At 35.6% G+C, this 12,920-nt stretch overlaps 1 protein-coding gene across 3 annotated transcripts in view; it reads left to right on the top strand.

Annotated features, from left to right (window-relative positions):
• The window catches only part of LOC138697788 (AN1-type zinc finger protein 2A-like), a 46,046-nt gene that overhangs the window by 3,454 nt on the left and 29,672 nt on the right, over positions 1-12,920 (top strand). For all 3 annotated transcript variants that reach the window (XM_069823293.1, XM_069823294.1, XM_069823295.1), the window contains exons 4-5: positions 6,259-6,413; positions 10,944-11,073. In XM_069823293.1, the coding sequence (XP_069679394.1) occupies positions 6,259-6,413; positions 10,944-11,073 (285 nt within the window). The remainder of the gene's footprint in view (positions 1-6,258; positions 6,414-10,943; positions 11,074-12,920) is intronic.

Raw genomic sequence — 12,920 nt, forward strand, 5'->3', positions numbered from 1 at the left:
GAACTATTCTTGCAACTATCAAGACGAGAATACAATCTGCACATTGGTCGAATCCCCAAATAGCGCTGTTTACTGCTATGGTATGGTATGGAAAAGATACATGGAACAGTTATGTAGTAGTTTCTGACAACATATCACAGGATAGATATTGGGTTGACATGTTTCTGCGAGCTATATTGAGCAACCATGGCGAAAAGAATCCTCTGTGTATTATCAGATGGAGCTGCATCGCAGTTCAAACATAAATACAATTTTGCCAATATTACTCCTTGATTTCAATCTGAAAAGTCTCAAATAGACATTTTTTTTTTGCATCATCTCACGGGAAATGGTATTGGAGCAGTGGCAAAGCTCCATGTTTGGAACAATGTATGCTGGCAGAAAACATTGGTTTGTAATGCTACTTCCATGAATTCTGCAAAAATCTCACTATTTCTACTATTTCTGTGCCATTAACTAAAACTGAATCTTGTAAGACGAACCTTGATCAAAAGTAGGAAACCATAATTATATTTAAAGGTACACAAAAAATTCACCAGGTGACTGCTCTTTCCCCTTATGTTATTGGCTTTAAATATCATTCAGTGGACTCAGAAACTAGTCTGAAGGTTGTAAATATGAGAATCTTAAAATACTGAAAGGAATAAGGGAAGACCAGAATGTATCATTTTAAGTTTGGTCACATTGATTTAAATTCAAAATTGTTTATAACTATTTTGGTTAATTATTGTCTTTCTTGCACATAATAAATTTTCTGTAATTCCAAAGGCTGATTTAAAGATTTACTAAAGTTTAGTGTCAACACGAACATTATTTACTGCATTTGTTTTCGGGTATTAATATTTGTCCTGATACTAACGTCCAGATACTAACAAGCGGAACTTTGTAGCTATTAATATTTCACAATAATGCAGTTATTGGAAGATAAAATAAATATGCTTAATTATAAAACAAATGTTGCATAAGTGTTCCCTGATAATGAAAACATTAATAAATCATGACAGTGAGGAGAGATTTCACCGTAATTTATGTACCACTTTATCTTACCAAGTTCCTTGTCCAGATACTAACAGAAGATACATGTGTGTTTTATTCAATATACAAGTGGGAAAATGTTAATGAAAGAACTAAAAATACAAGATGGATAAATAGTTAACAGATTCATACCAGAAACATTGTTGTTTAATTTATATACTGTATGTGATATCACGTTTTGTAATTGAAACATCTGAGAAGTGTCCGGATACTAACACTGGACAGACCCTTATCTAATTAATTTTATTGGGTACTTTGGTACCTATATTTTTGCAATGTGGGAAATTAAGTAGATCTAATGTAGACTAAATCAGGTCGTGTTAGAGCTTATACAGGCGAAATCAAAGAGACTGCCCGATTTCTATTGGCTACTGCATCTGAACATTGTGGGGGTGCATGCAGGCAGCCAGTGACATGCAGGTGTCAGTGGTAGATTCTATTGAAATGGATAAGTGGAGTGTTCGGGTGGTGAAGTTTTTTATTGAGACTACTGGTAAGTCAATAATAGCGACCAGCATGTTCACCAGATCTGACAGCTCCAGATTTCTTCTTCTGGGGGTACTTGAAACCTGAGTCTTCGAAAATCGTCCAGCAACATTCCAGGAACTGGAGGTCAACATCAGTACAGAAATCATTGCAGTTCCTATCGCCTGCTGTAGAACATTGTGTCAAAGCTTTGTAGCTTGACTGCATGAGTGCTTCAAGAATGGCAGCTCCCATATGTGTGACGTGATCTTCAAAATTTGATTGCCATAGACTACACATAACTCCAAAGACTAACACCCTGTATTTGTACCTAAATCACAGAGATCTGTGTTAATAAAGTAATTATTTGTGATCAGTTTAAATCGGGTGGTGTTTTTGATCCACTCATTACTTCATGTAACATTTTAATCAATCTTCTTAATGTATCCAGCTTTTTACTGACAACATAAAGTCCACTATAGTCCACTGTAGTCTATTCAGTTGTTGTTTTTCATGTGAAATGAGGGGTGCACTAAAAGTTAAGAATACCACGAAATATACTAGAATAAATGTGGTGTCCATTGGAAGGATTTTTAAGCTGAATCACAAGAATCGAAAATCTTACAATAGAGAACTGAGCCACATGAACTCCATGAATCATAAGCAGTGAAAAATATAATGGGACTGTGTTGGTGTTAATGCAGCTTCTGTGGGTACCTTTTTATTACTTGTTAGCTTAAACCACGACAAGGTTAGTACCCACGAGGGAGATGTAACATTTTAAGAAAATGATTGACAGTTGAGTGTCTGGAGCAGGGGCTTGGGAGCCAGCATTTCAATACACTTTATGTGATTGTACACCTGTCTCACAGGCACGAACTTTGTCTTATTTAAAAATAAAGGACTTAAATGTAAACTAAATTAATTTGGTAACTTAATGATCTGCAACTGCAATGAATATTTTTAAGTTACGTATAGGCTATATAATACTGAACTAGATTCCAGTAGCCTTCTCTGCATTTCGCGTTCTTTCAGATAAAATAACTTCGTAATTTGTTATAAGATCCGTGATATTTTATACCTTTATGCGCATACATATTTATGTACAAACATAGGCCTATATAGATTTACAGTGAAAACCATGTTATGTAAAAGTATTGCTTATTTTGTCTTTTAAATTAGTCTAATCAAATAGGTAATAAAATCATTTTGACTTCCTAGTCTCCAGCAGAAACACTGCACTCATTTCTGAGTCATTGCCATTCATCTCGTCACTGAGAACTTCAACCTCCAAGTGAAATAATTATAAGTAATTGATTAACTAGCGGACTTACTCGTGTTAATTATGTAAGTCTGTGCGGCTTACAGCTGTTCCGGTGCTTCATCACACCATCCTCAGAGCCTACTAGATCTCGGCGTCATCTCGAACTTCTCTGCCTGTTGTGTGGGTGCATTTGATTGTTGAAAAGTGTTGAAAAGTGGAGTCAAATAGTGTGTATGTACTGAAATTGATCTGTGTGTTGAGAATTTGATCTGGGTGTGTTTTAGTGTGTTTGTATATTTCGTATTGTTCTAGTGTGTTGAGTTTTTGGTTCTTGGGTTGTATGTAATGGTGTGATGAAGCCCCGAAACAGCTGTAAGCCGCACAGACTTACATAATTAACACGAGTAAGTCTGCTAGTTAATCAATTACTTATATTCAAGTGTTAAAAGTAGTGTACGCAAGATTCAAAATGAATTATTAGTTCCTCCAGGTTGTTCTTCACAGCAGTTTATTCTGTCCATGCTTTATAAATAACGTCCATTGTATATCGAACAACATTTTGACACTGTTCTCCCTTAGTTCGCTCCACTGGTTCTCTCAGCAGTCTTTCTTCCTCTGTTGGAGGTCTGCAGCAAAGACATCTCCAAAGACTACAAGTCATTCAAAATAAAGTTGGCAGAATAATTTCTGGAGCAGATTATGACATTCGCATTGTTCAAATACATGAAGATCTTGGCCTTAAGTATATCACACAAGAGATTCAACAGACAGCCAGCACTTTCTACCTTCAAACTAGTGAAAACTTCAATCCAGCAGGGGCGGTTATTCAGGTGAAGTACCATTTCACCTATTTGCGTGTAAAACACAATTTTATCTCGTGTTAATAATTAATTCTAGTTATTACCAGTTCCGCACTTCTAAAATAAAAAAAAGTTTTATTTTCAGTCGTTATTAACAGTGTTTAGTTATATAAATAGAACCTGCAACCGTCCGCTGAATAGAATAATGTCAACTGTTATGAGCGCTGAGTGGTGTCTATTGAAACCTATGATACTGCAGAGGTGAAAATATTTGGGCTCCCATTCTCATACAGCACTTGGTTTCCATGGTAACATGACGTCACGCACTAAAGAAAGATTGTACGAGTGAAGTGCGTTTCTGAGTCTTTCAGTTACGGAGAACTGTCAGACTTGTTGTAGCTGGAGTAACCAGTTTGCAGATCTAACGGTAGAGAAAGGTTGGTCTCCACGGCCGGGGGCTATTGTTGAAGGGCTGTGAAATTTTGCAGTATGTAGGCCTACTACCTGACTCAAGAAAAGTATCCTCATTCCTTGTGTCTAAGCACACAGCCACGCGACGGTAAATTAGCTGGCTATATGTTATTTTATCAGGAATGCACGCCACATACATTTGTAAAGTTTAAAAGTTGTTTTCCGCCGCGTGTATTATTTCTTCTCATGAGTTTGATAGGTTTGTTCCAGCTCTTGTACTTGAACGTTTAACGCGCGCGTAAATGTACACATGTAGTTTAGTACTTATTAACTTATTATTTAATGTATTTAGAGTATATTAGTGATAAATGTATAAAGTCCATTAAAGCAGCAAACCTGTCGATGATGTCTTAATAAAATGTCTGAGTTTAACTGAGGGTGGACAGTATATCTCTATGCAAAGCTATGAGGCTAATCATGAAAGTCTCTCCTGTTATGTGACATTCCAAATGAAATTTTCAATCTTATCAAAGAGAAAAGCTTCTTTCATCGGGATAATTTGTTATTTCATACAACTTCTCTATTTTTAGCACTTTTTAGAACAAAGAACAAATGGAATTGTAGGACGTCCAGAATTTAAAACATCTTTTCCATCCTCCTATTTATGTCTGCAAAAAGGCATTTCCAATATATTACAAACCGTGCCATATTCGGGATACATATTTCGCACTCATTTATTAATATTTTCTATGTGCTGGTTCCTAAGTATTTGCATAATTGCACTATAATGATTAAACATACAATATACACTACGATGTAGGATTAAAAGATAGGAGGATTGACTTTGTATGCAAGAAATTGGGTGAGTCCTGAAATAAATTAATTTTCCTGTTTGCATGTGTTCTAGAACTAGTAAAATTGTACGTAGTTTACGAATAGTAGGCCTACTCATTATATTAGCAAAATTGTTCATCCATTTGTGTATGTGAAGAGCACTTCACCTATTTTGTTTACGACGAGCCGCTACTGCAATCCAGTGATCTTAAATTTAGGACACTATCAATCTTCTTAATGTATCCAGCTGTTTGCTGACAACATAAAGTCCACTATAGTCCACTGTAGTCTATTCAGTTGTTTTTCACAAGAAATGAGGGGTATTTTGATCGGTGTTCATTATAGATGCCTGTTGCTAGTAGCCAGAGGTAGGGTGTAGTCAATATATACTGCAGGGCTGTGTCTTCTGCAACTGGTACTGATGATTTTAATTTACTTCTTTTGTGGTTTATGGATGGACAGTATAGAAGAATGTGTTCCAGATCATCATGATTATTACACCACAGACAAGTAGGATTATCAGAAATGTGAAATTGGTGTAGGTACAATTGAGTGACAATGTGACCTGTTCTGGCTCTTGTTAAAAATGTTTGAACATGTCTGGGCAAGTTTTTGTACATTTCCAGGTCATTTGGTTTCTTTTGTACAGACTGTAAAATTTTTCCTTTGTCAGAAGAGAGCCAATTGTTGATCTATAGGTTTGTAAAATGAGACTTTACTGAAGCAAAAGCATTGGATAGAGATATCACTTGAAGAGGTCTTGGTTGCAAATATGTCCCTCTCGTGGGTACTCACCTTGTCGTGGTGAGGGGGCTTAAACTTGTTGTTTAAGCTAACAAGTAACAAAGAGGTACCTACATAAGCTGCATTACCACCAACGCAGTCCCACTATATTTTTTTAGGACACTATGATCTTCGAAATTTCAAGTATACAATGCCTAAACAAATTTTAATAACAACTCCGTGAATAAATTAAAACATATTGTACCGTGACCACTTCATCGGATTACGGTGAAGTGTTATCATCCTGTGATCTTATCATCTGATGTGTAAGTTACTTCATGGAGCAGGCATGAGCGAGAGCTCGAAACTGTGTTCTACTATCATTGAAGAGAGTGACTTGCCGTGAAGGTGTTGCTCTTGTTGCACCACAGTAGGCGAACTATGTGACACTATGATTAAGATGATGATGATTATGGAGCAATGGTGAAATGCTGGTAGAGGAAACGGGAGTACCTCACAAAAACCTATCATCAAAACCATCTTTTTCGACCACAAATTCCGGTTGGAACCACTGTCGTGGTTACCAGTATGAAAAGCCAATGGCTCTGGCCGTTCGACTGACAGTGCGCCATAATAATAATAATAATAATAATAATAATAATATAATTATTATTATTATTATTCTTATTTCCTTTAAATTGTATTGTGTTTTTTTTTTTCGTTCAGGTGTTTACAAACAAATGTTCTGCGAAGAACTGTCGTGTGAAAGAAGTGGTGCCAGTTGTTTGTGGCGAGTGTAAATTGAATTTCTGCCTGAAACATAGGCATCCTACAGATCATCAATGTGAAGGTGCTACCGGGGCAGCACGAAGAAAGGCAGTGTAAGTTTCTTTTATATTTATTTACCAGTACCTAATTTTTTTCTTATAGCATGAGTACCGAGATTCGCAGTACCAGTAATTGACCTTGATCTCTTGGAAATATGCATAAAATGCACAGAATGGTACAGAGAACAATTTATTGCATGAGAACTCAAATTCTAATTTAGAAGATGTTTCAAGTTACTCTTCATTTAGCTCATTCATTCATTCATTCATTCATAGTTTTCTGCTCATGAGCAGGTCTTTCACTGCAAATCCAGCATTCTTCAGTATTTTCTATTTTCTGCTTTTCTTTAGTCTCTGAATATGATCCATATATCTTAATGTCGTCTATCATATTATGATATCTTCTTCTGCCCCAAACTCTTCTTCCATTCACCATTCCTTCCAGTGCATTCTTCAGTATGCAGTTTCTTCTCAGCCAGTGGCCCAACCAATTCCTTTTTCTCTTTCTGATCAGTTTCAACATCATTCTTTCTTCACCCACTCTTTCCAGCAGAGCTTCATTTCTTATTCTATCTATCCACTTCACACTCTCCATTCTTCTCCGTATCCACATTTCAAATGTTTCTAGTCGCTTCTCTTCACTTCGTCGTAATGTCCATGTTTCTGACCCATACAATGCCACACTCCACACAAAACACTTCACTAGTCTCTTCTTTAAATCTTTTTCCAGAGATCTGCAGAAGACGCTCCGTTTTCTCTTAAAAGCTTCCTTTGCCATAGCTATCCTTCTTTTGACTTCCTGGTAACAGTTCATGTTACCGCATATAGTACACCCCAAGTATTTAAAGCTGTCCACTTGCTCTACTGCCTCATTTCGAATTCGCACGTTTACCTTCTTTATTTTTCTTCCGATAACCATGGTCTTCGTCTTGTTTGCATTTATTTTCATCCCATACTGCTCACAGCTATTTGGAGATTTAGCTCTGGAGATACATTTGTGAATTTTGAAGAAGACGATTATAAAGTATTCTTCTGCAATTAGATTAGGTATTGATTAAAGTAAGACTTGTATTACTTTATATTTGAAACACTGAAATTTTATTATAATATTCAGTGATAGAGTTTTTTTCCCTAAAAAATATGTAAAAAGGGGAAGTATGCATCTTATATGACGACAAATATGGTAATCATTTATATATCTGAGAAATCTTCCATATTGAGGTTATTAACCTTAGCTGGCATGATTTCTTTATCATTGTTTATTATAGAAACTATACAGAATTGTTAACAGCTAGCTTAACATAAGTACTCATTTTTATAATCCTCATGTCTTATAATAATTATGTAATCCTTGAATGTAGTTTTATAGGTGATGTATAGTAATAATATGTTATGCCACAATGAACAATGTAAGTTTTACCAAAAATGAAGTATAACATTCCACTATGTTTATGATTAGTTGAAAATATTTATTATTGCGAAGTTAGTACATTTGTTGACTTTTTCTTTGATTTATTAAAATTGTAAGTTTGAGATAAAATAATTCCTTATTCATAATAAATATCTGGTAAAGTCTAGAATCCATATAACAACTTGAGCCATTATTTATTATTGACTGCACTGAGCTTCAGTTGCACACAGTAGTTACCCTTGTACAAACAATTAGGTTAGCTTAGTTGAGTGACTAGTTAAAGGGTTCATTGAGGCGATTCAAATAGTTGTCCTTTGTACAAACGATTAGGTTAGCTTAGTTCAGTGACAAGTTGAAGGATTCATTGAGGCAATTCAAATAATTATCCCTTGTACAAACGATTAGGTTAGCATAGTTTAGTGACAAGTTAAAAGATTCATTGAGGTGATTCAAATAGTTATCTCTTGTACAAACGATTAGGTTAGCTTAGTTCAGAGACAAGTTAAAAAATTCATTGAGGTGATTCAAATAGTTATCCCTTGTACAAACGATTAGGTTAGCTTAGTTCAGAACAAAGTTAAAAGATTCATTGAGGTGATTCAAATAGTTATCCTTTGTACAAACGATTAGGTTAGCTTAGTTCAGAGACAAGTTAAAAGATTAATTGAGGTGATTCAAATAGTTACCCCTTGTACAAACGATTAGGTTAGCTTAGTTCAGAGACAAGTTAAAAGATTCATTGAGGTGATTCAAATAGTTATCCTTTGTACAAACGATTAGGTTAGCTTAGTTCAGAGACAAGTTAAAAGATCAATTGAGGTGATTCAAATAGTTACCCCTTGTACAAACGATTAGGTTAGCTTAGTTCAGAGACAAGTTAAAAGATTCATGGAGGTGATTCAAATAGTTATCCTTTGTACAAACGATTAGGTTAGCTTAGTTCAGAGACAAGTTAAAAGATTCATTGAGGTGATTCAAATAGTTATCCCTTGTACAAACAATTAGGTAGCTTAGTTCAGAGACAAGTTAAAAGATTCATTTAGGTGATTCATATAGTTATCCCTTGTACAAACAATTAGGTTAGCTTAGTTCAGAGACAAGTTAAAAGATTCATTGAGGTGATTCATATAGTTATCCTTTGTACAAACGATTAGGTTAGCTTAGTTCAGAGACAAGTTAAAAGATTCATTGAGGTGATTCATATAGTTATCCCTTGTACAAACGATTAGGTTAGCTTAGTTCAGAGACAAGTTAAAAGATTCATTGAGGTGATTCAAATAGTTATCCTTTGTACAAACGATTAGGTTAGCTTAGTTCAGAGACAAGTTAAAAGATTAATTGAGGTGATTCAAATAGTTACCCCTTGTACAAACGATTAGGTTAGCTTAGTTCAGAGACAAGTTAAAAGATTCATTGAGGTGATTCAAATAGTTATCCTTTGTACAAACGATTAGGTTAGCTTAGTTCAGAGACAAGTTAAAAGATCAATTGAGGTGATTCAAATAGTTACCCCTTGTACAAACGATTAGGTTAGCTTAGTTCAGAGACAAGTTAAAAGATTCATGGAGGTGATTCAAATAGTTATCCTTTGTACAAACGATTAGGTTAGCTTAGTTCAGAGACAAGTTAAAAGATTCATTGAGGTGATTCAAATAGTTATCCCTTGTACAAACAATTAGGTAGCTTAGTTCAGAGACAAGTTAAAAGATTCATTTAGGTGATTCATATAGTTATCCCTTGTACAAACAATTAGGTTAGCTTAGTTCAGAGACAAGTTAAAAGATTCATTGAGGTGATTCATATAGTTATCCTTTGTACAAACGATTAGGTTAGCTTAGTTCAGAGACAAGTTAAAAGATTCATTGAGGTGATTCATATAGTTATCCCTTGTACAAACGATTAGGTTAGCTTAGTTCAGAGACAAGTTAAAAGATTCATTGAGGTGATTCAAATAGTTATCCTTTGTACAAACGATTAGGTTAGCTTAGTTCAGAGACAAGTTAAAAGATTAATTGAGGTGATTCAAATAGTTACCCCTTGTACAAACGATTAGGTTAGCTTAGTTCAGAGACAAGTTAAAAGATTCATTGAGGTGATTCAAATAGTTATCCTTTGTACAAACGATTAGGTTAGCTTAGTTCAGAGACAAGTTAAAAGATCAATTGAGGTGATTCAAATAGTTACCCCTTGTACAAACGATTAGGTTAGCTTAGTTCAGAGACAAGTTAAAAGATTCATGGAGGTGATTCAAATAGTTATCCTTTGTACAAACGATTAGGTTAGCTTAGTTCAGAGACAAGTTAAAAGATTCATTGAGGTGATTCAAATAGTTATCCCTTGTACAAACAATTAGGTAGCTTAGTTCAGAGACAAGTTAAAAGATTCATTTAGGTGATTCATATAGTTATCCCTTGTACAAACAATTAGGTTAGCTTAGTTCAGAGACAAGTTAAAAGATTCATTGAGGTGATTCATATAGTTATCCTTTGTACAAACGATTAGGTTAGCTTAGTTCAGAGACAAGTTAAAAGATTCATTGAGGTGATTCATATAGTTATCCCTTGTACAAACGATTAGGTTAGCTTAGTTCAGAGACAAGTTAAAAGATTCATTGAGGTGATTCAAATAGTTATCCCTTGTACAAACAATTAGGTTAGCTTAGTTCAGAGACAAGTTAGAGGGTTCATTGAGGCGATTCAAATAATTATTCCTTGTACAAACGATTAGGTTAGCTTAGTTCAGTGACAAGTTGAAGGATTCATTGAGGCAATTCAAATAGTTATCCCTTTTACAAACGATTAGGTTAGCTTGAGTTTGCTAGTGCCTAGTTCAGTGACAAGGTTGGAGGGTTTGTTGAAGTGATAGGTATCCCTTGTACAATGCTATACACTTTTAATTATATACTTAATGAAATAATTGTAAAGCTACTTTGGTTAATATGGTGTGTAACTGTAGATTATTTCTCATGTAACTTCGTGATTCTTCTGTGTGATTGAATTGAATATATATAATGTATGTATGTATGTATGTATGTATGTATGTATGTATGTATGTATGTATGTATGTATGTATGTATGTATGTATGTATTGACAAACAGCTCATTGTATATAGGAATAAAGGGCTACAGAAAACATTTGTTTGAAATGCTGAATTATTTAATTTAACTTCACAGTGAGGCAGCAATGGCACGACAAGCGAAATTGAATGCTAAAGGAGCCTCTTCAAGTAATCAAGCGCCAAGACCCACTAAAAATAGGCCACCTCCAGCACAGACTGCTATGGCTGGTATCCAAGGGGGATTGGTGAGTGTCATTTAACTATCTGAGTTGCAATTTGTACTGATTGTCATCTTTGTAGCATGTTGGCTCTAATAAATTTGACTCTTCACATAAAAAACATTGGTATTATCGTGAAGAACTATCTTTGGTTTGTATTTATAACTACAGGGTGCCTCACGAAATGTCATATCATTTATTTTACACATAACTCGTATTGATTTGTATTAAATCTATACAAAATTATACAGAATTAATAATTAGAATTTGGAATTTTATCTCTAATGCAGAACATGTTCCATATGACCACCATTTTGCCTCACAACCTCTTGCAAATGAACTCTTATATTCGTCATTACTTTTTGACGCAAGTCTTCAGATAGCACACTGCACAACTTCACTAGAAGTGCTGTGAGCTGCACCACATTTTCTGACCTCCTTTGGTAGACTTTCTCTTTTAAGAATCCCCATAGAAAGAAATCGCACGGATTAATGTCCGGGCTATGAGGCAGCCACATTTTGCTGCACCCATGTCGTTCAGGAAATCGATGTGACATCACACGAAGATCAAACATCTCATGCAGGTAATCCAGAACGGTATTTGCAGTGTGTGGACGGGCTCCATCCTGCATGAACCACTGTATTTCCATAGGGAGACCTTTTGCCATGAGATGGGGGATAAAACTGCTTTCCAACACGGTTTTGTATCGAACTTGGTTGACAGTTTCATCGAAGAAAATTGGACCGATGATTCCGTGGATCGAAATTGCAGCCCATACAGAAATTTCTGCCCGAAACATTTCTTTTTCATGCAGAATGTGAGGAGGTTCCCTCACCCGGAATCGAATGTTTTGTTTATTCAGAACACCATTCACATGAAAGTAGGCCTCGTCTGTAAACCATGTGTTATGGAGCACAGCCTCTTCTTTTATTGCCCACAACGCAAATTGTAGCCTCTGCCCCTTATCTCTCTCTGTAAGTTTATGCAGAACGGTAATTTTGTAGGGATACAATTGAAGATCTGAATGCATGATCCTTTGCACTGACCGACGTCTGATTCCCAACTCGGCAGAAGCCTCCTTGTTGATTTTGATTTAGAGGGACTTCGAGTCAAAGCCACGCGAACCTCTTCGATGTTTTCAGGCATACGGACACTAGCGCTTTGCAGCTGCTTTTTTTTCAACACAGAACCGTTAGTTTCAAACTGTTGGGACAATCTGTAAATTGTCTGCATTGCTAGGAACCCATCTTGTATTAAAGTGAGAACGAAAACGTCTCTGAGTCCTCACAGCATTCTTCGTTTCGGCAAAAAACAGAACAACTTTCACCTTGTGTTCAACAGTCAATCGCCTGTTGTCCGCCATTTCACAAATTTATGTTTGTGCTCATAGCTATGGTTACATCCGAATTGTGATGCTACCTATCGGATTTTGCATGAATTTCAGCATCCACTAGAGCAGTTAGAAACATCGAAACTACGATATTAAAATTTTAATGGATAATTAAATGGTATGACATTTCGTGTGCCACTCTGTATGTTTGGAAAGGGTTTGTAAATGAATATGTGGGAAATTTAGGAGTTGGCATAGTTGCTACCATTGTACTGACTAATTGCATCAGTCACTGATAGCATTATTCTTAATGATGGATACTGGGTAATCACTGAGTCCAGCCCTGCGAAACTCCCTGGAATTGGAAGTATTTGTAAACAAGAATATTGTGCCGTTTATATTTCGGCACGTCAGTTTCTCCTTTCCATTTATTTCCTTTTCTTCTATCCTTATGCCTTTCTCTGTTTGTTCTAGTTCCTCTTACTCTTCATAGATGGCCTGTAGTTTGTTCCTTTCTGATCTAAGTCTTATTTCTTTTATATA

This window comes from Periplaneta americana, chromosome 4 (genome assembly GCF_040183065.1).
Source record: "Periplaneta americana isolate PAMFEO1 chromosome 4, P.americana_PAMFEO1_priV1, whole genome shotgun sequence".
Classification (NCBI taxonomy): Eukaryota; Metazoa; Arthropoda; class Insecta; order Blattodea; family Blattidae; genus Periplaneta; species Periplaneta americana.